This window comes from Talpa occidentalis, unplaced genomic scaffold (assembly GCF_014898055.3).
Source record: "Talpa occidentalis isolate TD23 unplaced genomic scaffold, MPIMG_talOcc4v2.1 talOcc4.6, whole genome shotgun sequence".
Taxonomy (NCBI): domain Eukaryota; kingdom Metazoa; phylum Chordata; class Mammalia; order Eulipotyphla; family Talpidae; genus Talpa; species Talpa occidentalis.
In genome coordinates, this window is record NW_023604972.1 from 92,366,320 (window position 1) to 92,393,066 (window position 26,747).

The window sequence follows — 26,747 nt, forward strand, 5'->3', positions numbered from 1 at the left end:
TTTCTCTAAAAAAGCAAGCATTTTATTAAATGAGAAATGCCTAAAGGACTGAAAAACTCATCTACAAAAAGATTTATACTACATTATTTCTTCCAAATGCTTGAGATGTTTGAAATTATCTACTGAAATCCCAAGTGTCCTTAGAACACTTTTGCCTGCATTGACTCTTCCAAGCCCCCTTCCTCAATAAGGCCTCCGTGCATGTCCAGTTATCCTGCCTCTCTCGCCTTAGTCAGTGACTGGCCCACATCCCTGAATCACCTTTACCATCAGTTTTCTCTATTCATGTTGCCATGCCAGTTAGAACTGCTATAAAATAAGGCATAAATGTATAGTTAACTCAGTGAAAACTTCAGCTGTCACTTTCATTTATTTATATTTTACCTTTTCTTGCATACACCATTAAATTATAACTTCTCTAAGTAGATATGTCTTACAATTTTTGTGTGACACACAGTGCTTTTGACTTCAGATGTTTAGTATATTATGTCACTCATTATTTAACTAACAATTAGAGTTATTTAAACTAGTATAAGTCCTAGCTTTAATCAATACAGAAAATCCAAAATAAAATCAACTGGAGTGATTCTATCAACATTTACTAAGTATCTGCTATGTACCAAGCCCAGTCAGTGCCCTGACATATTCAGTCTAGAGTTAAGAGTGACACTTACAAACAAGCTTTAGATCAATGTATTAAGTGTTGTAATAAGTCACTGCATCAAGTGCTGTGATGGTCACAGATCAGATAACTAATATCTGAGAAGGGCACAGTTCTCAGAGGTCATATTCCTGCCAAGTGACAGTAATTATTAAAATCTCTCTCTTACATTTCTCTTTGGAAAATATGTAATGTCACCTACCTTTCTATGACTCTGAACAGGAGGCTTACCAACTAACAAATCTCTAGCAAAGTTCTTAAACACTCAAAGCAGATAGGTTATTTAATCTTGAAAGTCTTTCATGTTTAAACTGTGGTTGTCAAAAGAAGGCCCCACAAAGAAATGGGGCCACATTCTGGCTTCTTGATACAAAAATTTCATAGTTACTACCTTAGTGAATTCCCAAAATAAGCCTTTTCCAACCCCTACAATTTAAATGTATAATCTCAGAATGCTGATGCTTTATTTACATGGTTAAATTTTTTGCTAAGTATATAAGTATTAATCAGCAAGGCAGAATACCGTACAGTGTAATTGGCCCTCTCTGGCATCATGATAAAAAGTGAAGTTACAGTGCCCCACTTGGGGATGTAAGTGTAGTACAAAACCTAACCTAACATTTTGACCAATAACAAACTTAGAAAATGTCTAAGTCTCAATATCACTTCAATAATCCCAGGAGGCCAAGAATGAAACAGGGGCATATGTCCTTTCAATAAAAATCTCGCCTTTCCAAAATGTGTACACAGCCTAGTTTAAAATTAAAAAGTGAAAAAGAATCATACTCACTCAGTTCTTTGCCAACCGCAGCCACAACACAGTTCTTCGGTATTTCAATCAAAGCACTGACCCCTTCAAAGATATATAAAACAAGGGTCAAATAATTATCTTCTTGGATGTCATTGAAAACAAAAGCATTCTCAGTTTAATGTGAGTTTCTTTCTCAAAAGGGGGGTAGTAAAAATAAAGCACACGCAATTTTCTACACCACGCTTCCTTACTTAAAAATGGAAATTGATTTTGAGAAAAGTAGTAAGAACTTTGGAAGACATTACTCATTTATTAAGGATAGAATATGCTATTTGAACATTTCTACTAATGTGGTAAACTTATTTACCAAGGATTCCTTAAGATAATCACCTTTACCATTACCAAGATGGATAACTCAAATGAGACATAAAATCATTGTTTCCTCAATGTAAACTTAGTAAGAGCATGTGGCTGTCAGTAGATGAATTGTCCAACAGTCAAGGACTAAAAAAGTAGACTTCAAATACCGTAACTATGATAAACTAATACATTTACAAAATTCTTTTTTTTAAATATTTATTTATTTATTTATACAAGAACCGGGGTATAGGCCAGATGTGTGGGAGAGTGAGAGAATTCACCAGAGACAGAGTGGGGAACAGGCAGGCTGACGAAATACACTGCTGAGAGGAGCAGTGGGCGAGACAGGAGAGATCTGCCGTGCCATGTGGGACCCTTGCTGGCCGGCCAGGATCAAACCCGCACTGCAGAGGCTGCAGACAGCTTCACAGTGCTATGCTCAACTGCCTGCGCCACCAGGGGAGGCCCTACAAAATTCTTGTTGTTACTGGAATAATCAGATTGAAATTCCACCACATTCCACTTATTTTTGAGTTGTGAATATCTTTCTGTAACTGAATCATACAATGATTTAGGACAACCATAATTTTTATAAGATACACTACAATTATCACTTTTTTCAGCAAGGATTAAAAAAGGCTTACCTCACTCTTCTCTGAGGAAACACTATGGGGATGGAGAGAATGGAATGATATATCCAAAATACTTAAAAGATGAAAATGGCCAGAATATACTATCCTGCAATGTTCTCCCTGAGATATGCGGAAGAAATAAAGGTCTTCTCAGAAAAACAGAAGCTGAAGAAATTTGTAAACACTGGAACTCCTCAGTGAAAGAAACTATCACTAAAACAAAAAGACACCCTTTTGAATGGGAGAAAATATATGCACAGCATATATTCAACTAAGAGCTGATATCCAAGATCTACAAAGAACTCACACAACTTAACAAAAAGGAAAGAAATAACCCAATCAAAACAAGTGCAAAAGAGTCCAACAGACACTTCTCCAAAGAAGACATGCAGAAAGCCAACAGGCACAGGGAAAAAATGTTCACTGTCATTTACTGTCAGGAAAATGCAACTCAAAACCACAAGGAGATTCCATCTGACACCTATGACAGTGGTCCAAATCAAAATGACCAGAAGTAAGTCATTTTGAGAATGACATATGGAGAAAAAGAAACCTTCACACACTGTTGGTGGGAATAAAGACTGGTCCGGTCCCTATGGAAAACAGCATGAAGATTTCTCAAACTACTAAAAACGGATCTATCGTATGACCCAGCCATTCCACATCTAGTTATCTACTCAAAGAATTGTAAAAACACCAATTCAAGGGATATATGCACTCCTATGTTCACAATAGCCACGTTATGAAAACAACCCACATGCACAAAGACAGGTGAATGGACTAGTAAGATGTGGTATATTATACACAATGGGATACTACTCAGCTGTAAAAAAACAAAAAGCTTGCCATTGCAACAACATTGATGGACATGGAGGGATTATGAAAGAGAAAGATGAATACCAGAGGGTGTCGCTTATATGTGGAGGTCAGAGAAACAAATAGAGAGATAAAGTCAAACCAGTAACAAACCCCAGAAATCAGACTATAGAAATGAGTCTACCAGGGGGGAGGGAGAGAGGGGCGAGCAAAGTGTGAAGAGAGGATAATGGATTATAATGAAGGAATATGGGTATGTCTTAGTGATGGGTGTAGTGTTCTAACAACCCCTAAATGGGATGGTCCTATACCTCCAAATTATAGAAAATGTTGTAAACCAATGTTACCTCACAAGTAAATTATGTATGAAGTAAAAATACTGGAAACTAATCCAGAAGTAGCAACTGAATACACAGAATCACAAAACAACTGTAAAGGATATATCCTTTTTTTAGTTCAAGGCTCTTTTCATTACATGATACTATGATTATATTTGTTTATTTCCAAATACAGAGTAACTATCCCTTAAAGCCCTGCTAGCCCATAGTTGAAGTAGGACCTATAAAAGGAGCTTCTTGAGGTAAAGGTTTAGTAGCACTTCTAAGAAGCTGGCATCCTGCAATTTGGGAATACCTAATCACAGAAAGCTCACTATTAGTAAAATATAGCCTTATCAAAGGTTTCAACAGATTCTTTCAAGGTTTCTGCAATCTCTTGAGAAACCAATAAAAGGGCAATGTTTTGATTACTTAATATACAGTACTCAAAGATAACTTGGAAACTAAAGGACTGCAATAATAAGTGGTTATTTCTATTAACATACAAAAGCTTTTTAGCTCTGTCTTTAATATTTCACAACACAGTTATTAATTCACAGAATAAAATGTATAGATAAGAGGCTAATATGGGAGGAAAATGTACATAGAGATATGGAGAGAAAACTCAGGATTAAACTTAAAAACATACTCTAGATTTAAATAAGATTATTAGTGATCAGATATTGAAATGAGATGAAATTGTAAATCCTGATAATGTATGAACTTAGTTTTGCTAACACATCTTATTTTTCTAACATTTTATAATATCTATGTGCAGATAAGCTAATTATAATTATGAAGTATATATAAACTTTTCGGCAACCAATTATAAAATGAGGGCATCCTTAACAATCTACTCAAAATGCAATGAGCCCACAAATAAAGAAAAAAATGCTATTATAAAGTCAAAGGTGTACTTCAAGATGCCATGTGCTCACCAAACTCAGCTTAGGAACATGGCCCAATGAGATATATGAACAGCTATTTCTTGACCACTTTTGACTATCTGACCATTGTCATAAGAGAAAGAAAGCCAACAAGGGATGGGGGAAGAAAGATTTCTCTTCCAATTTGGTTTGGAAATATATTTTACATAACCCTTAACCTGAATTGGAGAAATATGGCTGTGTGTTATCTTCAGAATTAAAAAGAAAAATCCTCTACATTGACGGAGGTATACATGAAAAGTCTCTGAAAATTCACTGTATCGTCTAGAGTCTGTCAGTCCTGGCTTACAGTTACTTGATTTGGGTTTTACCTGTATCTGAAAGGTGACAAGTCTTACACAGAAGATCTAATTTTCGGTTCCACACACATAGATCATTCCCACCAGACAGCCAAACGTCCAGTCTCTGAAGAACAGTTAAAACCTGCAAAATTCACATAAAATGTCTATCAGTTTAGAAATTTAAGCAGTCATTGGCTTTAAAATATGTACACAATTTCTTTGCTACCTTTCTTCCTTCAAGAATTTGAGCTTAATTCTCCTTCCCTTGAATGTGTATTCTATTAATCAAGTAACTTCTAAGAAATAAATGTGGCAGAAAGGATGGTATGACTTATAAAACTAAGTAATAAAAGACATGGCAGCTTCCTCCTTGCTCTCTATTGGATCACTTACTGTAGCAGGGAAATACCCAGCAACCATACAGAGAAAGATCCATATAAACAGAAGTGAAGCCTCTGGACAAAACACAGCAATAACTTGCCAAGAATATCAAGCTCCTAGAAATTTCCAACTCCAGTGAGGTCTTCAGATAACAGTGACCTCATAAGAGACACTAAACCAAAACCACCCAGCTAAGCTAGCTCTCTATTTCTGACCACAAGTACTATGAGATAATATTTACTGTTGTGAACGACTAAGTTTTGAGGTAATTTGTTTCTCAGTAATAGATAATACACAGGGCTTAAATTAAGGTGTTTTTCAAAATATACTAAAAATATGGCTTTTACCATGTCTTAATAAATGCCTGTTGTGACCATTAATACCTCCTAATTCTTGACTGACTGAAGTTAGTATTTCAAGAACTATAGAAGTCCTTTAAGAGTACTTTAAAGTCTATACCTTTAATAGTACCATTTACACCCATCAGTTCTGAATGAGTACAAAGGCAAGAGAAAAGAATTTTAAAAAGAAGAAAAAATTCTGTAATGTTGCATGGGCTGAGAGTGGGGTTGCTTTTTAGACTGCTGTAATAAAAAGGATTCAAAATAGGACCTCACAAAAGGTCCTACTCCGTCTAATCTGTAAATCTGTAAAATCCGTGCTTTATTCCTTCTTATTGTCAAATGGTATTTCACTGTTTGGATATACCACCTATCGGCTATCCATTTATCAGTTGATAGACATTTCAGTTATTTCCACTTTGGGGTTGTTATAAACAATGCTGTTATGAACATTCATGTACATGTTTTTGCATGTACATACATTTTCCCTTCTCATGAGAATACTTAGGAGTAAGATAGATAGATCAAATACAAGTCTGTTTAACATTTTGATAAACTGACAAGCTGTTCTCAATGGTGAGTGTAACATTTTGCCTTCTCATCAACAATGCATGAGAACTCTAATGTCTCCATCTCCTTTATCAACACTTGTTATTGTGCATGTGCAAGATATCAGCCATCTAGCATACGTGAAATAGTTATGTTACAGTTTTTGACTTGCATTTTTCTAATGACTAATAATTTTGAGCTTTTTCTCATGTGTTTATTGGCTATTTGTGTATCTTCTTTGGAGAAATCTTTTAAATTCTGTCTACTTTTAATGGGGCTATTACTATCTTTTAAATTGAGTTTTAAGGGTTCTTTGTGTATAATGATACAAGCTCCTTATCAGACAAACGATTTACATGTACTTTCTCCCATCCTGTGGGTTATTTGTTCACATTCTTAATGGTGTCCCTTGAAGAATAAAGCTTTTCATTTTGATGAAGTTCAACTTATCTTTTTTTTTCTTTTGTTGCTATGCTTTCAATACCCTATCTAAGATCCCTACCCCAATGGTCACAAAGATATACTCCTCTATTTCTTCTAAAAGTTTTATAATTTCAAGCTCTTATATTTGTCTTTGATCCATTTTGAATTAATTTTTGGATAAGGATGAGACTGGAATCCAATTTCATTACCTTGTACTTTGATATCCAGTTGAACCCAACAATTATCTATTGATGCAACTATTTTTAATTTGATTGAAGGATCTTGGTACTTTGTACTTTGATATCCAGCTGAACCCAACAATTATCTATTGATACAACTATTTTTAATTTGATTGAAGGATCTTGGTACCCCTGTCAAAAGTCAACTGACCATATATGTGAGGTTTTATTTCTGGACTCTCAATTCTATTTATCTGTCTATCCTCATGCACTACCACACTGTCTTGCTTACAGAGCTTTGTAGTAAATTTTGAAACTGAAGCATGAGTCTTACAACTTTTTCTTTTCAAGATTGCTCTGGCTTTTCTGGGGTCTCCTGAACTTCTACATGAATTTTAGGATCAGCTTTTCAACTTCTAAAAAAAAATTTGCTAGGATTTTGCTAGAGATTATGTCCTTGAGTCCAATCAGTAGTGTTGCAATCTTAATATTAAATCTGATCCATGAATATGGGAAGGTAGAATGTTTTAGAAGGTAAAATGTTACGTCTTTTCATTTATTTCATTTTCCTTTAGTTTCAACAATATGTGGTAGTTTAGGTATATAAAAGAATTATACTTTCCCTTTAAATTTATTCTAAGTATCTTATTCTTTGGGGTGCTATTATAAATGGAATTCTAAAATTTCATTTTTGGAATGTTCACTGCTAGTGTATAGAAATACAATTAATTTTTCAATACTGACATTGCATCTTGAAGCCTTGCTAAATCATTATCATTTCTAATAGTATGGATTTTGAATTTTCTGTATCAATACCATTTATGAATAGTTTTATTTCTTCCTAATATCAATACCTTTTATTTAATTTTTATCACATAATCGCCCTGGGTCCAGTACAATATTGAATAGGAACACCAAAAACAGATATCCTGATCTGGTTCTTGATTTAAGAGAATAGTATTCCATCAGTTTTTCATCATTAATGTGACATTAGCTGTGGGGTTTCATAGATGCTCCTTATTAAGTTGAGGAAGTTCTCATCTAATTCCTAGTTTATTAAGTATTTTTATCATTAGAGAGTACGGGAGTCTGACAAATGCTTTCTCTACATCTATTGACATGATTCATAGGCTTTTGTCTTTTATTCTTACTACGGCATATTAGATTGATTTTTTTTTTTAGATGTTGAACTAAGCTCATATTCCTGGGATAAATCTCTCTTAGTCATGGTATATAATCCATTTTATATAATGGTAGATTTGGCGTGGTAGTATTTTGTTGAGGTTTACATGGCTTTTGTTACTTATTAGCATTTTGCATACTACACATTCTTCTGAAATACTATTTTTAGCATATGTCTATTATAACTACTTTCCTATAAGGTATTTAGTATACTGCCAGTCATCCACTTATAAAATATATTTGTAATATACATTTCTGTTCATAAATCTCTGCCTAAGTTTTCATTCAATTATTTCTATTAAACAGATCTAAAAATAGAATCACTAGGTTAATTAGTGTAATCATTATTTTGATTCATTCATAATGCCTAACTGCCTTCCAAGAGAATGCCATTCAACAGCAATATGCCAATTTCACAATCTCTTTGCTAATGTCAATCCTTACAAAACTTTACTAGTACAAAAAATAAATACCAGTATTCCCTGATTTCTTAGGAATCTCAATTTCTTTGATAAATTATCTGTTCAAGAAAAATGAACCACTTAAGTAAGTGTAGATGCACTTTTAACAATTTTTTATGTGGAACAGGCTCATAACAGAAGTAGATACAATTACCTATCTGATTAACATTATATTAAAACCTATTTATAAAGTACTTTCATCACACTGGAGTAAGATACTTTTTATTGACCAGTTAGGTGACTATATAACTGGTCACCCAGGGAATTTCCCACAAATACACGATTTTTTTCCTCCTTTCCTGTTCCTTCAACTCATGTTTTCATATGAAACCTAGTGCCCTCAAGTTAGTTTTTCAGATAACAAGAGTATTATTTCAGTAACTTAAAAGGGGCATCCTTTTATAACAGATTTTAATCAAATCAATATTTAATGACTTCTTCAAAGACAGTCCATTGTTGAATTGAATACAAGCATATAGTAAATAGCATTTCTCAGAAACTTTATTAAGTTTATAATTAGAATAGTAAAGTAGCATTAGGTGGCTGTTAGCGATGGTTTTAGGAAAAAAGTGAGATATCTCGACTAATGGCACACAGCAATTTTCTTTACATTTAAAAAGGGTTAGCTCCCATATAGAGATTGGTTGTCTTTAAGTAAATGAGGAAACATCTCATTTTACTGGATCTTTCCCCCAATTCGCTCACATTATTTAAAAACAGTGGAACCTTCTGAGAACATTTAAGGTAATTTCCTTTATAGGAATTAGAGTAACTAAGTCTTATCCAAGCTAGTTTCCCAACATGAAGCAGAGTTTCTATTATGTAATAAAACCCAGTTAATATGTTTTGTATAATGAATGAACCAAATACCAGACAAATAGACACAAAAGATTCTGACTTGGAACTACGTAATTGATATGTTTTATCTTTATGATCTTTTAGAAGGAAGAGGTTGACCGTGACTATGTCACAGTCATTCTGAAAGTAATACATTTTCCTAAAATTACCTACTCAATGCATACGAGGTATGTTTTACTTTATCTTGCAATAGAGATGCACTCCTTACTCATAATTTCAAATTCAATATTCTGGCACTTAATATATATGGTCCCCAAAATACAGCCCTAGTAGAGACCTAGTGGAGGAAATAACTATAGAACTAATTTTACCTAATTTATTAAAGAATTTCTTCTGAGATAAAAGGATTATCATACAAATCTGTTTTAAGATTTTACCTTTACAGTGGACTGGAAGGATGACACTTGCTGAACTTGTCTACCAGTATCACAATCCCATACCTAAATTTATGTTAAGAAAAAATTTCTAAACAATTATAAAATCTTAATTATGGATAACTTTTGCTATAATTAAATCATAAATAGTACACATTTAGGTACAACATCTTTAAATAAAGCATAGAATATGGAGTGGTTATACTACTATAAATATTAATTCATACATACAGTTAGTCAACTTAGCATAGCAGGTGTTAGCATAGTCAACTTGGCATATAATCTAAAATACACTTGAGGTAAATTTTACTATTAAACTATTCCACAATGCCAACAGACTGCATAATTTGAACAATGAATCCGTATAGATATTACGCATTGCACTGTTTAAATTTTAAGATTTAGTCTCCAAAATAATTCACCATAATCTAACAAATATTGAAATTCAAGTGTTCTTACTGAAAATAATCACATTAATATTTACTGCAAGCTGCCTCAATGTGCATGGCATGATTTATTACTGTTATCCTGAGATAACATACTGCCACTACCTGTATATATGTATTGCCACTACCTGTATATATGTTTAAAATATAGGACCTCTCATAAAATGTCCACAGTTAGTCTGATGCAAGGAACATGATTTTCAAACATTTTATATCATTTCAGAGTGGGGAGCAGAACAGACTGAAACAGTATTTTTATGTGCACATTCTCCCATTTCTTCCATTTTATCTAACTTGATATAAAAGTAACTCTGAAAGAACAGTTTGAGTCATAGGGTTTTTTTTTGTTTTTTTTTTTTTTTAGAGCATCTTTTTTTTTAAAGATTTATTTTTTTATTTATTTATACAAGCACTGGGTACAGTCAGAAGCGCGGGAGGGTGAGAGAATTCACCAGAGCCAGAGCGGGGAGCAGAGCAGGCAGAAGGACCGAAGTACACTGCTGAGGGGAGCAGCGGGCGGCAGGAGAGGTCTGCGTGCCATGTGGGACCCTTGACCAGCAGGCGGGGATTGAACCGGCGCTGCAGAGGCTGCAGGCAGCTTCGTAGCCCAGTGCTCAACCGCTGCACCACCGGGGAGGCCCTGAGTCATAGGGTTTTAATGAGTAAGCATTAACCTGCTTTTTCCAATCTAATACTTTTCAAATACTTAATAAAGAAATGTTTTATGAAAGCTGAAACAAAATCATTTTTGCTAAAACAGGAATTTACCAACAGGCCTCAAGAAGCTAAAGACTTCTGAGCCCTCAGGTTACTATTGCTATTTCACTTTCTTCCAGATATAAGGAATACATTACAAGGATACAATAACTGTTCTATCAGCAGAGGCTGTCAAGATTAGTTGGTTTTTTTCTTCACAAGCTTCCAAGGAAGGAAATGTAATGATAGCTGTTATCTTTTGAGTGTGTCCACTGAGTTCCAAAAGTTTTTCTCCTGTCTGAAATACCAATAAAAATGTTAATAAACTCATAACTAACCATTTAGTATTCTTAAATGACAATGCTAAGAGGAATACTATGCAGAAAATGCATACATGCCATTCAAAATTACTCACAATTTGTAATTTAAATTTATAATTTTTAAAAAAATTTTTTTAAAGGTTGGGTTTTGTTTCTTTTATTTTTTAAGATTTATTTATTTATACAAGAATCAGGGTGCAGGCCAGATGCACAACAGGGTGAGATGATTCACCAGAGACAGAGCGGGGAACAGAACAGGCAGACTGATGAAACACACTGCTGAGGGGAGCAGCGGGCAAGACAGGAGAGGTCTGCTTCGCCATGTGGGATTCTCGCTGGCTGGCCAGGATCGAACCCAGGCTGCAGAGGCTGCGAATAGCTTCACAGTGCGGCACTCAACTGCCTCTGCCGCCAGGGAGGCCCTTTAAATTTATAATTAATTTATAATTTAACTTAAAGCAGTCAAACAGAATCTAAACAGGTACAAAAAGAGTAGCCATAAATAGGGCCTCCCCGCTGTCACAGCAGTTGAGCGCTGGGTTGCGAAGCTGCCCGCAGCCTCTGCAGCGCCAGTTTGATCCCCGGCTGCTCCCCGGCCACCAGAGGAGGGTCCCACATGGTGCGCAGACCTCTCCTGCCGCCCGCTGCTCCCCTCAGCAGTGTACTTCGGTCCTTCTGCCTGTTTTGCTCCCTGCTCTGGCTCTGGTGAATTCTCTCACCCTCCCGCACTTCTGACTGTACCCAGTGCTTGTATAAATAAATAAAAATAAATCTTAAAAAAAAAAGTCTAAAAAAAAAAAAAGAGTAGCCATAAATAATTTCGATTATTTTCTTATAGAAAATAGTGTTTAGGGGGGTGGAGCAACATGGCGGCGAGGAGACGCTGCGAGTAAGATCTCCCATTAAAAAAAGTTAATAGGGAGGAAAAGCGGCAGGTCCCAGTGAGAACTGAGACAGGGAAGATAAACGGACGACTCCAGCAAACTGCCCGAAGAAGAAAGTTGCCATAAAAGAGGACGAGAAGGGAGGGAAGCTCAGAACCCTGCTCCCCTCCCCCGCCCACAGAGGCGGCACTCTCCGACCGGCAGAGACGAGGGAAACAACAAACCAAAACGCCCAACAAGAAAAACGGATGCAGCAAGTGGGACTGTGAGTGGAAAGGAACTATTTCAGCCACCACACCCCGTGAACGGGAGCTGAGGCGAACCCTGCAGGATCCGCCGTGGAGGTGAGCTCCAGGCGCCAGTAAAGAGAGCCCCGCCCACCAGGAGGAGCCCAGCACCAGCACACAGCCCCGGCCGCCCGGTAAGCTTGCAAGAAAGCGGCGCTCGGATTGCAGCTGCCCAGGGCCCTGCGCCTGCGACCTAGGCTTGCGGGGAGACGGCGGAGGCCCTCCCTGAGTGAGCAGGAACAAGGCGCCCAGGCAGGGGAGCGGGATTCAAAAGGCGCCATTCCCGCGCCACTGATCTGGGCTATAGCCCGCGTCCTGGAACTGAGGGCTTTGGAACTGAGACCCGGGCGGAGGCCCTCCCTGAGTGAGCAGGAACAAGGCGCCCAGCAGGGGAGCGGGATTCAAAAGGCGCCATTCCCGCGCCACTGATCTGGGGCTACGTCCTGGAACTGAGGGCTTTGGAACTGAGACCCGGGCGGAGGCCCTCCCTGAGTAAGCAGGAACAAGGCGCCCAGGCAGGGGAGCGGGATTCAAAAGGCGCCATTCCCACGCCACTGATCTGGGCTACAGCCCGCGTCCTGGAACTGAGGGCTTTGGAACTGAGACCCGGGCGGAGGCCCTCCCTGAGTGAGCAGGAACAAGGCGCCCAGGCAGGGGAGCGGGATTCAAAGGCGCCATTCCCGCGCCACTGATCTGGGCTACAGCCCGCGTCCTGGAACTGAGGGCTTTGGAACTGAGACCCGGGGCACGAAATTAGGGGCGTGGGTTCCCCACGACGGTGGGGCACAAGGCAGACACAGCACCCCAAAGCCGTTGAGGTGTACCCTACCATCCCGCTCTGCTCCCTGTCCACGGGGTGGAAATCAGCTCCCCAAGGGCTCTAGGAGAGATCTCTGGTGCACCTAGCGACTTGACCCCAGCACAGGCTACTGAAGGAGCTAGTGGCCAGCTGGGAGTTAGCCCACACCGGGCCTTCTGAACAAGTAGTCTGAGCCCACAGGGAGAGCGAGCACCCACAGCCGGGGCAGACCAGGCGCGCAGAATAGTGTGCCTGAGACCAGAAGCGCAGGGAGTGTGTCCCACATCACCATTTTAGAACAGGGACATTTCTTCAGTAAAGACTACCTGCAGAAGGCTTCCTCAGGAGCCAGAGGTGAGCGGGGAAGTTCGCCACGCCAGACCCCCTCTGGCCTGCAGTCCAAGCCCAGAGGGGAGCAGGAACCCACCGCCGGGGCAGACCGGCGCACAGGGGAGTGTGTCCCCACATCGGCATTTTAGAACAGGGACCTTTCTCCAGTAAAGGCTGCTTGAAACTGACAGATGACTCCTGGAAGAACCAGAGGGGAACAGAGAAGCCCACCCAAGATGCCGGCAAGTCCCAACAACACAGTGTCCCAACGCATACGGCAAATTAGAAAACAGACAGTAGGGAGGAGAAGAACCACACGCAACCTAGCAACTCTCCAGAGAAAAAGCACACCACAAAAAGAAAGCCAGCCCCCAGATTGCAACGACAATAACTTGGAAGAATTTCTGAGCCTTCCAGAAAGAGAATTTAAAATTGCCGTGATTAAAAAACTGACAGAAGTCATAAAGGAAAACAATGATAAGGGAAAAATAATCAACGATCAGAAGAATGCAATTGAGTCCCTAGAGAGGGAAAACAATGGTCAGAAGAAAGAAATTGAGTCCCTAAAGAGGGAAGTAAAAGAAATGCAGGAGATCAAAGAATTAATGGAAGAACTAAAGAATTCTGGGAAAAGCAATGAAAGCAGAATAGATGAAATGGAAGAACGAATAAGTAATCTTGAAGACACAGAAATAAAAAGAACCAAAACAGAGAAGGAAAGAGAAGTACGAAGGAAAAAGAACGAAGAAAGACTTCGGGAACTATCGGACTCCATGAGGAAAGGAAATATAAGAGTTATAGGAATACCAGAAGGAGAGGAGAGAGATGTAGGAACAGAGAAAATATTCAAAGAGATAATTGAAGAGAACTTCCCAAATGTGAAGAAGGAGCTGAAAATTGATATACAAGAAGCAAGAAGAACACCAAACTTCCACGACGAAAGGAAAAATACAGCAAGACACATAATAGTAAAGCTCCCAAGAATCCAGGACAAGGAAAAAATAATGAAGCTGGCAAGAGGGAAGAAACAGATAACATTCAAAGGAAAACCAATCAGGCTGACATCAGACTTCTCCGAAGAAACACTACGGGCAAGGAGAGAGTGGAGGGACATAGTCAACAGACTCCAAGAAAACAGATACCAACCAAGAATACTCTATCCCGCAAAGCTCTCCTTCCTCTTTGAAGAAAGAATATGGACCTTCCCAGACAAACAGAAACTCCGGAATTTCATTGCAACTAAACCCCCACTCCAAAAAATACTACAAGGAGTTCTAAAGCCAGAACCTCAGAGCGACGAATAACAATGAAAGAAGGCCAAAAAAAAAAAAAAAGTTATTAAAAGAATAAATAAATAAAATCAAAGGAAAGACAAACACAATGGCAAATACAGATGTTAACATATCAATATTAACTCTAAATGTAAATGGACTAAACTCTTCAATAAAAAGACACAGAGTTGCAGCCTGGATTAAGAAACAAAACCAAACCTTTGCTGTCTCCAGGAAACACATTTAGCTACAAAAGATAAAAATAGGCTCAAAGTTAAAGGATGGAAAACAATCCTACAAGCAAATGGACCAAAAAAGAAAGCAGGAACAGCTATACTTATATCAGATAAAACAGATTTCAAACTCAAAAAGATAAAAAGAGACCCCAATGGTCACTACATTATGATCAAGGGGACAATACTTCAAGAAGAAATAACACTCATTAACATATACTCACCAAACGAAGGAGCACCAAAATATATCAGACAACTGTTGTCCTCTCTGAAAACAGACATCAGAGAAAACACATACGTAGTGGGAGACTTCAACACACCACTATCAACAATGGATAGATCAACAAGACAAAAAATAAGTAAAGAAACCAAAGCTCTAAATAAAGACCTAGAGCAATTGGGCTTAACAGACATCTATAGAACACTAAACCCCAAAAAAACGGAGTACACATTTTTCTCAAGCGCACACGGATCATTCTCCAGGATCGATCACATACTGGGGCACAAGACAAACATCAACAGATACACCAAGATTGAAATCATATCAACCATCTTTTCTGACCATGAAGGCATCAAACTAGAAATAAACCATAAAAAGAAGGCAAGGAACTTTCCTACCTCATGGAGATTAAAAACCACACTACTGGAAGACCACTGGACTAACGAGGAGATCAAAGAAGAAATTAAAAAATTTTTTGAATTGAACGACAAGGAGGACACCAATATCCTAAATGTATGGGATGCAGCAAAAGCAGTAATAAGAGGAAAATATATAGCAATAGAAGCTCACATCAAGAAACAAGAAAGAACGCAAAGAAAAAACCTAATCTCGAAGCTCAAAGATCTAGAAAAAGAACAACAAGAAAACCCCAAACCAGTAGAAGAAAAGAAATAATAAAAACCAAAGCAGAAATAAATGAAATTGAAACTAAAAAAACAATCCAAAAGATCAATGAAACCAAGAGCTGGTTCTTTGAAAAAATCAATAAAATAGACAAACCCCTAGCCAGCTCACAAAGGAAAAAAGGGAGAAAGCACAAATAAACAGGATCATCAATGAAAGAGGAGAATCACAACGGACACAGCAGAAATCAAAAGAATAATCAGTAACTGTATGAACAGTTATATGGAAACAAGTTTAACAATCTAGAGGAGATGGACAAATTCCTACAACTCTACAATCACCCAAAGCTAGATAAAGAAGAAATAGAACACCTAAACAGACCAATTACAATTAGCGAAATTGAAATGGTAATCAAAAACCTCCCAAAAAACAAAAGCCCAGGACCTGATGGATTTACAAATGAATTCTACCAAACATTCAGAGACGAATTAGTGCCTATCCTTCACAAACTCTTCCAAAAAATTGAGAAGGAAGGGACAATACCAAACACGTTCTATGAAGCCAACATTACACTAATACCAAAACCGAACAAGGACAACACAAAAAAGGAAAACTACAGGCCAATCTCCCTAATGAACACTGATGCAAAATCCTCAATAAAATTTTAGCTATCAGAATCCAACAATGTATCCATAAGATAATTCACCACGACCAAGTTGGATTCATTCCAGGGGCACAAGGATGGTTTAACATCCGAAAATCAATCAACGTTATCCAACACATCAACACAAAGAAATATAAAAACCATATGATAATATCAATAGATGCTGAGAAAGCTTTCGACAAAGTGCAACACCCATTCATGATAAAAGCCCCTTGAAGTTCTTGGGATACAAGGAACATACCTCAACATCATAAAGGCCATCTATGACAAGCCAACAGCCAGTATCATTCTCAATGGTGAAAAGCTGAAAGCAATTCCATTAAGATCTGGAACAAGACAAGGATGTCCACTCTCACCATTGCTTTTCAATATAATACTGGAAGTCCTAGCCAGGGCAATAAGACAAGAGAAAGACATCCAAGGAATCCAAATAGGAAAAGAAGAAGTCAAACTATCACTATTTGCAGACGATATGATATTATACATAGAGAACCAAAAACTCCACAGAAAAGCTAATTCAACTCATCAATCAGTTCAGTAAAGTGGCAGATACAAAATCAACACGCAAAAGTCAGTAGCCTTCCTATACACAAACAATAAATCTGAAGAAGAAGAAATCGAAAAGACCATCCCTTTTGTTATTGAAACAAAAAAATCAAATATTTGGAATAAATCTAACAAAGAGGTAAAGGACCTATACAAAGAAAACTATAAAACACTGTTAAAAGAAATAGAAGAAGACACAAAGAAATGGAGAGACATCCCCTGCTCATGGATTGGAAGAATAAACATTATTAAAATGGCCATCCTTCCAAAAGCAATATACAGATTCAATGCTATTCCAATCAAAATTTCAATGTCATTCTTCAAAGAAATAGAAAATTATTGATGAAATTCATAATGGAATCACAAAAACCCGAATAGCCAAAGCTCTCCTGAAAAAAAAAGAAGGGAATGGAGGCATCAGACTCCCAGACTCAAACTATACTACAAAGCCATAATCATCAAAACTGCATGGTATTGGAACAAGAACAGACATACAGACCAATGGAATCGAATAGAAAATCCAGAAATAAACCCACAGATTTATGGTCAACTAATCTTTGACAAAGGAGCAAAGACTATGCATTGGAGCAAAGAAAGTTTGTTCAATAAATGGTGCTGGGAAAACTGGGTCGCTACATGCAAAAGAATGAAAGCTTGACCACCACCTCACACCATACACAAAAATCAACTCAAAATGGATTAAAGAACTAGACATAAGACCTGAAACCATAAAATATATAGAAGGAAATATAGGCGAAACACTACGTGATTTGCACATCAAAGACATCTTTACAGACACATCACCCAAAGCAGTGATAGTGAAGGCAAAGATAAACAGCTGGGACTATATCAAATTAAAGAGCTTTTGCACAGCAAAAGAGACAATAACAAAAACAAAGAGAAACCCCACCAACTGGGAGAACATTTTTGCACCCAACAGTAATGATAAAGGACTGATCACAAAAATCTGCAAAGAGCTGATGAGACTCAACAACAACAAAGAAAATAATCCAGTCAAAAAATGGGCAGAAGAGCTTAAAAGAAACTTCTCTGAAGAGGAAATGCAAATGGCCAACAGGCATATGAAAAAATGTTCAACATCACTTGTCATCAGGGAAATGCAAATCAAAACTACCATGAGATACCATCTTACACCAGTGAGAATGGCACATATTAAAAAAACTAGCAACAACAAATGTTGGCGAGGTGTGGAGAAAAAGGAACTCTTCTGCACTGTTGGTGGGAGTGCAAACTGGTCCAACCACTGTGGAAAGCTGTGTGGAGATTTCTGCCTACTAAACTATAGACCATGACCCAGCAATTCCACTCCTAGGATATTCCCCAAAGGACACAAGAACACACAATTCCAAAGAACACCTGCACCCCTATGTTTATAGCAGCACTGTTTACAATAGCTAAGCTTTGGAAACAACCCAAATGCCCAAAAATAGATGACTGGATCAAGAAGATGTGGTACATATATACCATGGAATATTACTCAGCATTCAAAAAAGATAACATGCAATTTGCTGCAACATGGATGGCGCTGGAAGGGATCATGCTCAGCGAAATAAGCCAAAAAGAAAAGAAAAAATACCGGATGGTCTCACTCATAGCAGGAATCTAGAAAACTTAAATAATGGACCAGGAAAATGAAAAACTATAAGAAAGTGAAAATCAAAATCAACAAAAAACTATGAACCAGAGACACTTTTAGGGGGGCGGGGGGAGGGGAGGGATTGGGTCAGAATGGGGGGCGGCAATTGTATGGGGAATATAACAATAAAATTTATAAAAAAAAAAAAAAAAAAAAAAAACCATCCAAAAAAAAAAAAAAATAGTGTTTAGCATACTCCTACATGAAATTTAGAGAACTATTCTTTCTATATGGGTTTAAGGACATAATTGTGTAAATTAAGTATAAAAAATAAGTAACTTAATCTGCAGGAAAAAAGCAGCGAGTCTTTATTATTCAAATATTTGTTATCTAAGTCTCTAGTCATAAGCTACAGAAGGAGATAATATATACAATTACATATATACATATTTTATATGTGTGTAAATATATATAAAATCCCTACTCATGAAGTCTCTACTCATACACCAACATTTATTCCCACTCATCCACTGTTACATCCATCAGTCTCTCATTGATTGCCCAAGTAATAAAACACAAAGATACAAAGTAAGTATAACATAAATTACAAATATTTTGAAGTTGCAGGATTTCAAGAGTGAACTCATGGCTAACAAACTGCTTTAACTATAGGCAAAACCACTGAAAACTAAGAATCTGTGACAGACCAGCTAACAATCCAAATAAATGCTTCAAAAGAGAATAATACGAATATCAAAGGATCAGGAAAAGAAGCCCTGAAGAAACTATACAGTCATGTTTTTACTACACAATCTACACAGATCATACACACCTGGGCATTCCACACAACTACAATTCCATCATCTCCAGCAGATGCAAATCTGGTTAGAGGAAAAAAGGAAAAAAAAAATTAATGATGACATTTAATTGCTAAAATTACTAGGAATTATCAGATCTTATTAGTGGTGTTTTGACTTATTACTATTAACACAGATTAAGTTCATTAAGCCAATTTAACGAATATTTATGGAATACCTGCTATGTACCATGCTAGGTACTGAGCTATGAAGACAAAATTATTAATAGTTACAATGAAGAAACTGCTAGATAAAAAGGGAGATCCATATATTGTCTTTAATTTGTATATGATTAAACACTACCTTAAAAGTAACAAAAAGCTGAGAAACAGCATCACCTGTAGGAAGTGATCTGAACAAGAGACCTATTTCTGGAGTGGAACAAGATTTCATATCCTTAGATATATTCATTATGTCTGTATTTTTCCTATAAAGAAACTCTATAGTTTAAAGCCAAGGCCTGTCCCTTAGTTCTCTTGGCTCTTGGATTTTTGCATGAATACACCATGCTCTTGATTTGGAAGGTTTGGGACTTGAGGGAGAGTTTTTATTTTGTTTTTTAATGAAAATGCCTGAAAAAATGCAAAGAAGGAAGTTTTTTCATGGCATAAAAAAGATGAACTCTCTTTTTAGCTCCCATTCACTATATATAAATGGGTAACTGTCTATATTTTTTAGAGTAGCAGAAACTAAGCCACAAACACTGTCAAGAAAAATAAATTGTCACACGATATTGATAGCGACTACATTATAAAAAGATCAAAAAAGCTCCATTTTCAAACAGTGTCCCAACACACTGATATGCACAATCACATTATAAGCATGACATGTAATTTATTAATGTGGTACACAAGTTTGTAAATAATTTATTAATCAGTGATTCAGTTGTTCCCATATCACTTTCATTCATTTGAATTCAGGCTTACTTTTATGAGTAAGAGAAAAAGTAGTAGTATTATGGAGAGCCGGCTGTGAATTATACACCTAACAGGCCCCTTATAGTTAACAATCATTAATAAATGATACACTACTAGCAAGTTCAATACTTAGAAAACTAACTCCTATTTCATGATTGTAAGTGGGTTCACAAAATCTGGGTATGCCTTAAATGTTTTCATTAAGACAAACATTGTTAGTCATATACCTATCCTTGGGGTTAAAATTGTGAACTAATATAACAGACATGGAAATTACTTAAGTTTAACACATACTGTGTTCTAAAGAATTTCCCCCATATGAGACCAATAAATCTCACTATTTCACTCATATAACACTTTAACACACCAAACGGAATTTCAAATTTCCCATACTCAGTTTCAAAGTCTCATACTTAACTACTGTTTTCACAGACTGACAAATCTTATTCTCATTCCAAAACCCTTTGATTAGTTCCCTACTGTGGAGCTAAGAGATTATGCAGGAGATAATCAAATACAGTCTAACAAAGTCTATTACTAATTTTTTACTATGGAACTAATTATCTTTTTAATGGAAAGGCCCTTTAAAACTTCTTAGGTAACTAGGAACCACACAACGAGTTATCTTAAAATACATGCCTTAATATTTATTCTTTTTTTCCTAATATTTATTCTTATTTCAAAATGTAATAAAGAGTTAGAGATTAAGAAAATGATTTTTAAATTAAAAACATAATTTCTTGCTACCTTCCTAAAGAACACAAAATCACTAATTCGAATGCATTCCTGAGTTCACTGCAGCATTATTTACAATAGCCAGATTGTGGAGACAATCTTAAGTGCCAATCACAGAGGAGTAAAATAAGATGATGTGGTGTGCATACATGATGGAATACTATTTGGCTATAAAAAATAGTCAACTCTTGGGCCTCCCCGGTGGCGCAGCGGTTGAGCGCTGGGTTGCGAAGCTGCCCGCAGCCTCTGCAGCGCCGGTTCGATCCCCGGCTGCTCCCTGGCCACCGGAGGAGTGTCCCACATGGTGCGCAGACCTCTCCTGCCGCCCGCTGCTCCCCTCAGCAGTGTACTTCGGTCCTTCTGCCTGCTCTGTTCCCTGCTCTGGCTCTGGTGAATTCTCTCACCCTCCCGCGCTTCTGACTGTACCCAGTGCTTGTATAAATAAATAAATAAATCTTAAAAAAAATAAAATAAAAAATTTAAAAAAAAAAAGTCAACTCTTGCCATTTGAGACAAGATAGGTAGAAGTAAATGGGATTATGCTAAGCAAAATACATCTGAAGGAGAAAAACAATACTGGATGACTTCACTCTTATGTGGACTATAGAGAAACAAAGCAAAGGAACTGACAAAACTAAACCAAAACACACCCAAGAAATATGCCTGTGGAATTGAGGCCAGTAGGAGGAAAAGGAGGTAGAGTGAGAACAAAGTATGGAGGGGGCCCAATGGTCTATGAGAAGAACTATGGATGCTTTGATGATGGGTGTGGCATAGTGATATATATATCTGAGGAGCTATGAACCTAGTCCTCTAAATGATATATATTATAAGCCAGTTGCCTCAATTTAAAGATATTAAATAAAACCACCTCTTTAAGATAATTCTTGGGCCTCCCCAGTGGCACAGTGGGTGAGCGCTGGGTTGCAAAGCTGCCCGCAGCCTCTGCAGCGCCGGTTCGATCCCCGGCTGCTCCCCGGCCACCAGAGGAGAGTCCCACATGGCGCGTAGACCTCTCCTGCCGCCCGCTGCTCCCCTCAGCAGTGTACTTCAGTCCTTCTGCCTGCTCTGCTCCCCGCTCTGGCTCTGGTGAATTCTCTCACCCTCCCGCGCTTCTGACTGTACCCAGTGCTTGTATAAATAAAAAAAAAAAAGATAATTCTTAAAAAAGAGAAAGAAAATAAAGAATACTCTTAGCTCTTTGGGAAAAAAATGTATACTCAGTGAAAGCTAAAAATACATATATAATTTCTTATGCTGAACTATATATATTTTCTGAATCAGAATACTCAAAAATTCCTGGAGTTTCAAAAATAGTTACTGGAAGTAAATCTTTAATAGCTTTTATTCTGGGTCTATTGATTTCTTTTTAGTTGTATAGTGATGGTGGGGAGCGCAGGACTCATGGCCTCAAGTTTTCTTTGGTATAAAACATCAATTTCTATTGATTCTTGAAACTCTTATAATTGCTTTTCTCCCTGTAGATGACAGCGGGTTTAAAATACATACTTTTTTAATCCTGATTTTTAACTTCTCATTGTTTTATCATGTCTGAATCTCATGAGTTCACAATAAGAAATTACTGAACTGAGTTTAGAAATGAGATATGGTACATTTCACCTCAAATTTTAATTTAATCAGTTGTGGACAAAAGTTAAATCTAAACAATCTCAATAGTAATGCATGAACTCACAAGTCAATTTCTTACTGCTCAAAGATCAATTACCTAGTTGGTGGATTATTCAGGCCTTTCAATTTCCTTACATATTCTATTGCTGCCTTTAATTTGGTCATTTCAATATCATTACCACTTCTAAAGAGTAAACATGGAAGTTTAAAACATAAATCAATGTAACTTTTATTACATGTTACTTAACTCTCATAAAATAATAAAGGTTTGGGAGATCACTTACAATTACTCATACTACTAGGATGGATCAAAAGGTACTAGCTGCACAGTATCATTTAACTAAATCAGTTTATCTTAGTCAATCAAGCACATACTCCAGCCATCTCCAGATCAGGAGTGAAAATTCAACCTCAGAGTTCTTTTTTTTTTTTTTAAAGATTTATTTATTTATTTACTTACTTACTTACTTATTTATTTATACAAGCACTGGGTACAGTCAGAGGTGCGGGAGGGTGAGAGAATTCACCAGAGCCAGAGTGGAGAGTAGAACAGGCAGAGTGACAAAGTACACTGCTGAGGGGAGCAGCAGGCGGCAGGAGAGGTCTGCACGCCATGTGGGACCCTTGCCCGGCAGCCGGGGATCGAACCAGTGCTGCAGAGGCTGCGGGCAGCTTTGCAACCCAGCGCTCAACCGCTGCGCCACCAGGGAGGTCCCAACCTCAGAATTCTTAATAGTAGGTTAATTGCTGAAAAGAAACAATGATCTATAAAAAAGGAATCATTAAAACATCAGTAAGGTTTAAGCTATTCAATGGAAGGAAGAATACTGACATATTGCCACAAAATTTACACAGTAATCTTTAAAACACTTTAAATTAACAGACCCCAAAGATTTGTATCTAATGATAAGATGTTAGGGGAAATGTTTCCGTACTTATTAGCACAAACTTATTTCAAGCTCAGTTAGGGAAAAGCCAAGACTGAAAAGAAAAGATATGCCAAGATCAATGACATGTGATTCTTGCCTCAAGATCTTAAAATTTAATGACTTAGAAACATTCTTTTTCATTATATCTATGATATCTGCATTTGCAAGATATTCTATATTGTTTCATGAACTAGTTAAGGAAAAATTCTGCCAATCATTATTAAAAGATGCCATCAATTATACAATGTATCCAAACTTTAGATCAACAAAATTAAAGTGATTTCCATATTGATTTATCTTTATAATAAATGGTACTTTCTGGTATAATATGGCACTTTCTGGACCAACAAATCTCTACGTCTGAATGAATAAACAAACAAGTGAATAAGCAAATAAGTATTACAAGGGCTCTGTGGAACAGGTTAATAGTTTTGATTTAACCTCACTTTTCCTTTTATCCTTAGTAATGTATTAATACAGTTATAACAAAAGCAGAAATTTGAAAAATTTACAGCCCAGAATCCCACTATATACAAAAATGACTTTCAGTTTTTCAATGTCCATCCTATTCTTATACCTGTCGTTCAAGTTTTCTTAACTTGAAACCAAGTCGTTAAAAACACTCTTTGAGACTACACAAATGACTAAGTGAAAATTATATGCATGAAAAAAGTTTAACAAGGAGAGTCATGGCTAATGAATACCTGTAGGAGAGTTACAATGTTGCAGCCTCTCCTTCCCTAATCATGAGAACCAATTTTTTTTAAGCTTTATTTATTTATATAAGAACCAGGGTATAGGCCAGATGTGCGGGAGGTTGAGAAAATTCACCAGAGACAGAGCGGGAAACAGAACAGGCAGACTGACTGAAATACACTGCGGAGGGGAGCAGCGGGCGAGTCAGGAGAGGTCTGCAGCGCCATGTGGGATCCTCCACAGCTGGCAGGGATAGAACTGGCACTGCAGAGGCTGTGGAGAGCTTCACAGCGCATGTTTATTATCACTGATCCCAAAATACAGTTTGTATAGGGAAAACAATATACTGAATTTGCCCCTTTATTTACCAATTTTCAAAATAATTAGTTCCCTAACATTGCCAAAGGTAGAGACTCAAGTACAATCATGAACTCATGAACTGAAGCATGTGACACTGCAGGTACTACCTATACCCACGCTAAAATTGTTAATGATTTTTTACATTTTAAAGATGCTCAAAAAATTAATTTTCTAGCGCCTAGTAAAGATACTGTATAACTGAGAAGGCCCGATTTTACCTAGAAATTGGTTACTAAGGTGACAGAATTTGAAATTCTGTTATGCACTTGCTGTCCCTGATACAAAATTTGATTATATGCTGCTACATGAAACAGCAATTACCTTTCCACTTACTCCTCTTAGATTTTAAAACAGCTTAGCAACAAACAAAACTCAGCTACATTTTTAAATGAGTCAAATGAGCAAAATTAGAATAAGAAAAAAGAAGAAAGGGTAGCATATGGTAGCTGACACTGCCATTCTTCCTTCACATGATTTGTAAGTCTATACAAAACCAACAAAAATTAAACTAATTCACCATGGAAAGTCATTTAGGAGTCTGGCAAAATAGGGAGTTTTCTTGCAATAGGTTTATTTTAATAAAATCTGTCGTAATAAAATCAAGATGTCTACATTCAGTGTGACACTGGATGGAGGCACTAAGCAAACTGCTTAGTGCCTTTGTATAATTAGTACCGTAGCTCCAGAACTCATGATAGAAAGAATTTCTTATACCCTTTGCCAGATACAAGTGCCTCGATACCTGTGAAAACTGTATTAATTTTTTCAAATGAGAGAACCACTAACCATTAACTTTTAACATAAAGCCGCTTCAAAAGCTTCAAAAGGCATAGCCTCAATGAGTTCATTCATACAATTTAAAAATAAAATAGACCAATGTACAATGATGGAAGTTGTGGGAGATACAAAAACACCTCCAGATACCCTCTGAAAAGGGGGCTGCTGTGAGGAATGTGGTTATCTGTCTACCTCCAACTGTAGGCTTTAGGGTTTACTTCAGCTTTGAAGACAAAGTCATACTATCTTACCTGGCTCCCAGCCACTAGTACTGAAGTAAAGTAGCACAAGCTGTGGGCACATTCTTAAAAGACACTCAGCCAATAAATAAGCAAGACAGGGTACAAAGCCCTAGTTATTTCCATGCAACACAGTCTGCAGGAGGCTCCTCCCTCCAGACCTCTCCAGTGGTCTACGGACACTGTCAGATCTGCATCATAATCTGCTGTAGCTCCCCTAGTGCAATCCTGCTCCCTACCTTTTCCATTCACTGGTGTTTTTCTCGCATTAAGCCTTTTGTATATTTAACTCCATTTTATTGTCTGTTACCCAAGGAACCCAGGTATCAGAAAGATTTAAATCATCTTGACTGATTTCTACTGTTAATGAGATAATGTATTCCTGGTTTATGCTATTTTCTTAAAGGTGTAATATACTGTTTGTATTTGAAAATTATCTTACCATACTGCTGAGTTTGTTTATTTTCCAGTGAACATACAGCTCCAAGAGCCATCAAGGGACATACTGTATTCTCCAGTCTGGTATTTCATGGGTCACCTGATTCTTTTCCAGTCATGATCACTATCCTACATAACCTTGTCTGTTTCCTCAAGGAGCAAGGAATGATCAAATGAGTAACAGAGAAAACTATTCTTAAAATGTGTTATGAACTCAGTTTAGTTTAATGTGTCAAATGCTAGAGTATTAAATGCAATTTTAGCACAGTCCATTTTTTGGAAGACTCTTGCTGAGGCTTAGCCTTCTTTAGTGATCTCCCAATCAATATGACCCTCACTTCATGTTCAAAAAATACGAAAGAAGAAAAGAAAAGGCAGCTGTCTGTTAGGTGATACAGGATTTATTTGGTATCTTCAAAAAGCAATCTGAGAAAATTTTCCACTCACTGATTTTAGTTGAGCCACCAAGAAAACAAGAAAATCCTTCTGCAAAATTCTCAATAAAATGATATTATCCAAAGACCTGAAGCATGAAACCTGGATTACAACAGACGACAAAAAACAAACAAACAAAAAAAAAAACCCAGAATGTAATGTCTACAAAAACTAAATGAAAACAAAAACTATAATATTTACTTTAAAATTAGATGGATATTTCTGTAATTCTATAATGCATAAACAATGTACATCTGCAAAGGTAATTCTGAACTTAAACTACTAAGAATGAAATGTAGAGCTGT

The 26,747-nt window shown here is 37.1% G+C and overlaps 1 protein-coding gene across 2 annotated transcripts in view; it reads right to left on the bottom strand.

Moving 5' to 3' along the window:
- WDR41 (WD repeat domain 41) overlaps nucleotides 1–26,747 on the bottom strand; it is a 148,683-nt gene that overhangs the window by 44,374 nt on the left and 77,562 nt on the right. For both annotated transcript variants that reach the window (XM_054688005.1, XM_037529544.2), the window contains 5 exons: nucleotides 19,263–19,311; nucleotides 10,822–10,953; nucleotides 9,517–9,579; nucleotides 4,796–4,907; nucleotides 1,452–1,514 (listed from right to left, as the gene is read on the bottom strand). In XM_054688005.1, coding sequence (XP_054543980.1) covers nucleotides 1,452–1,514; nucleotides 4,796–4,907; nucleotides 9,517–9,579; nucleotides 10,822–10,953; nucleotides 19,263–19,311 — 419 coding nt within the window. The remainder of the gene's footprint in view (nucleotides 1–1,451; nucleotides 1,515–4,795; nucleotides 4,908–9,516; nucleotides 9,580–10,821; nucleotides 10,954–19,262; nucleotides 19,312–26,747) is intronic.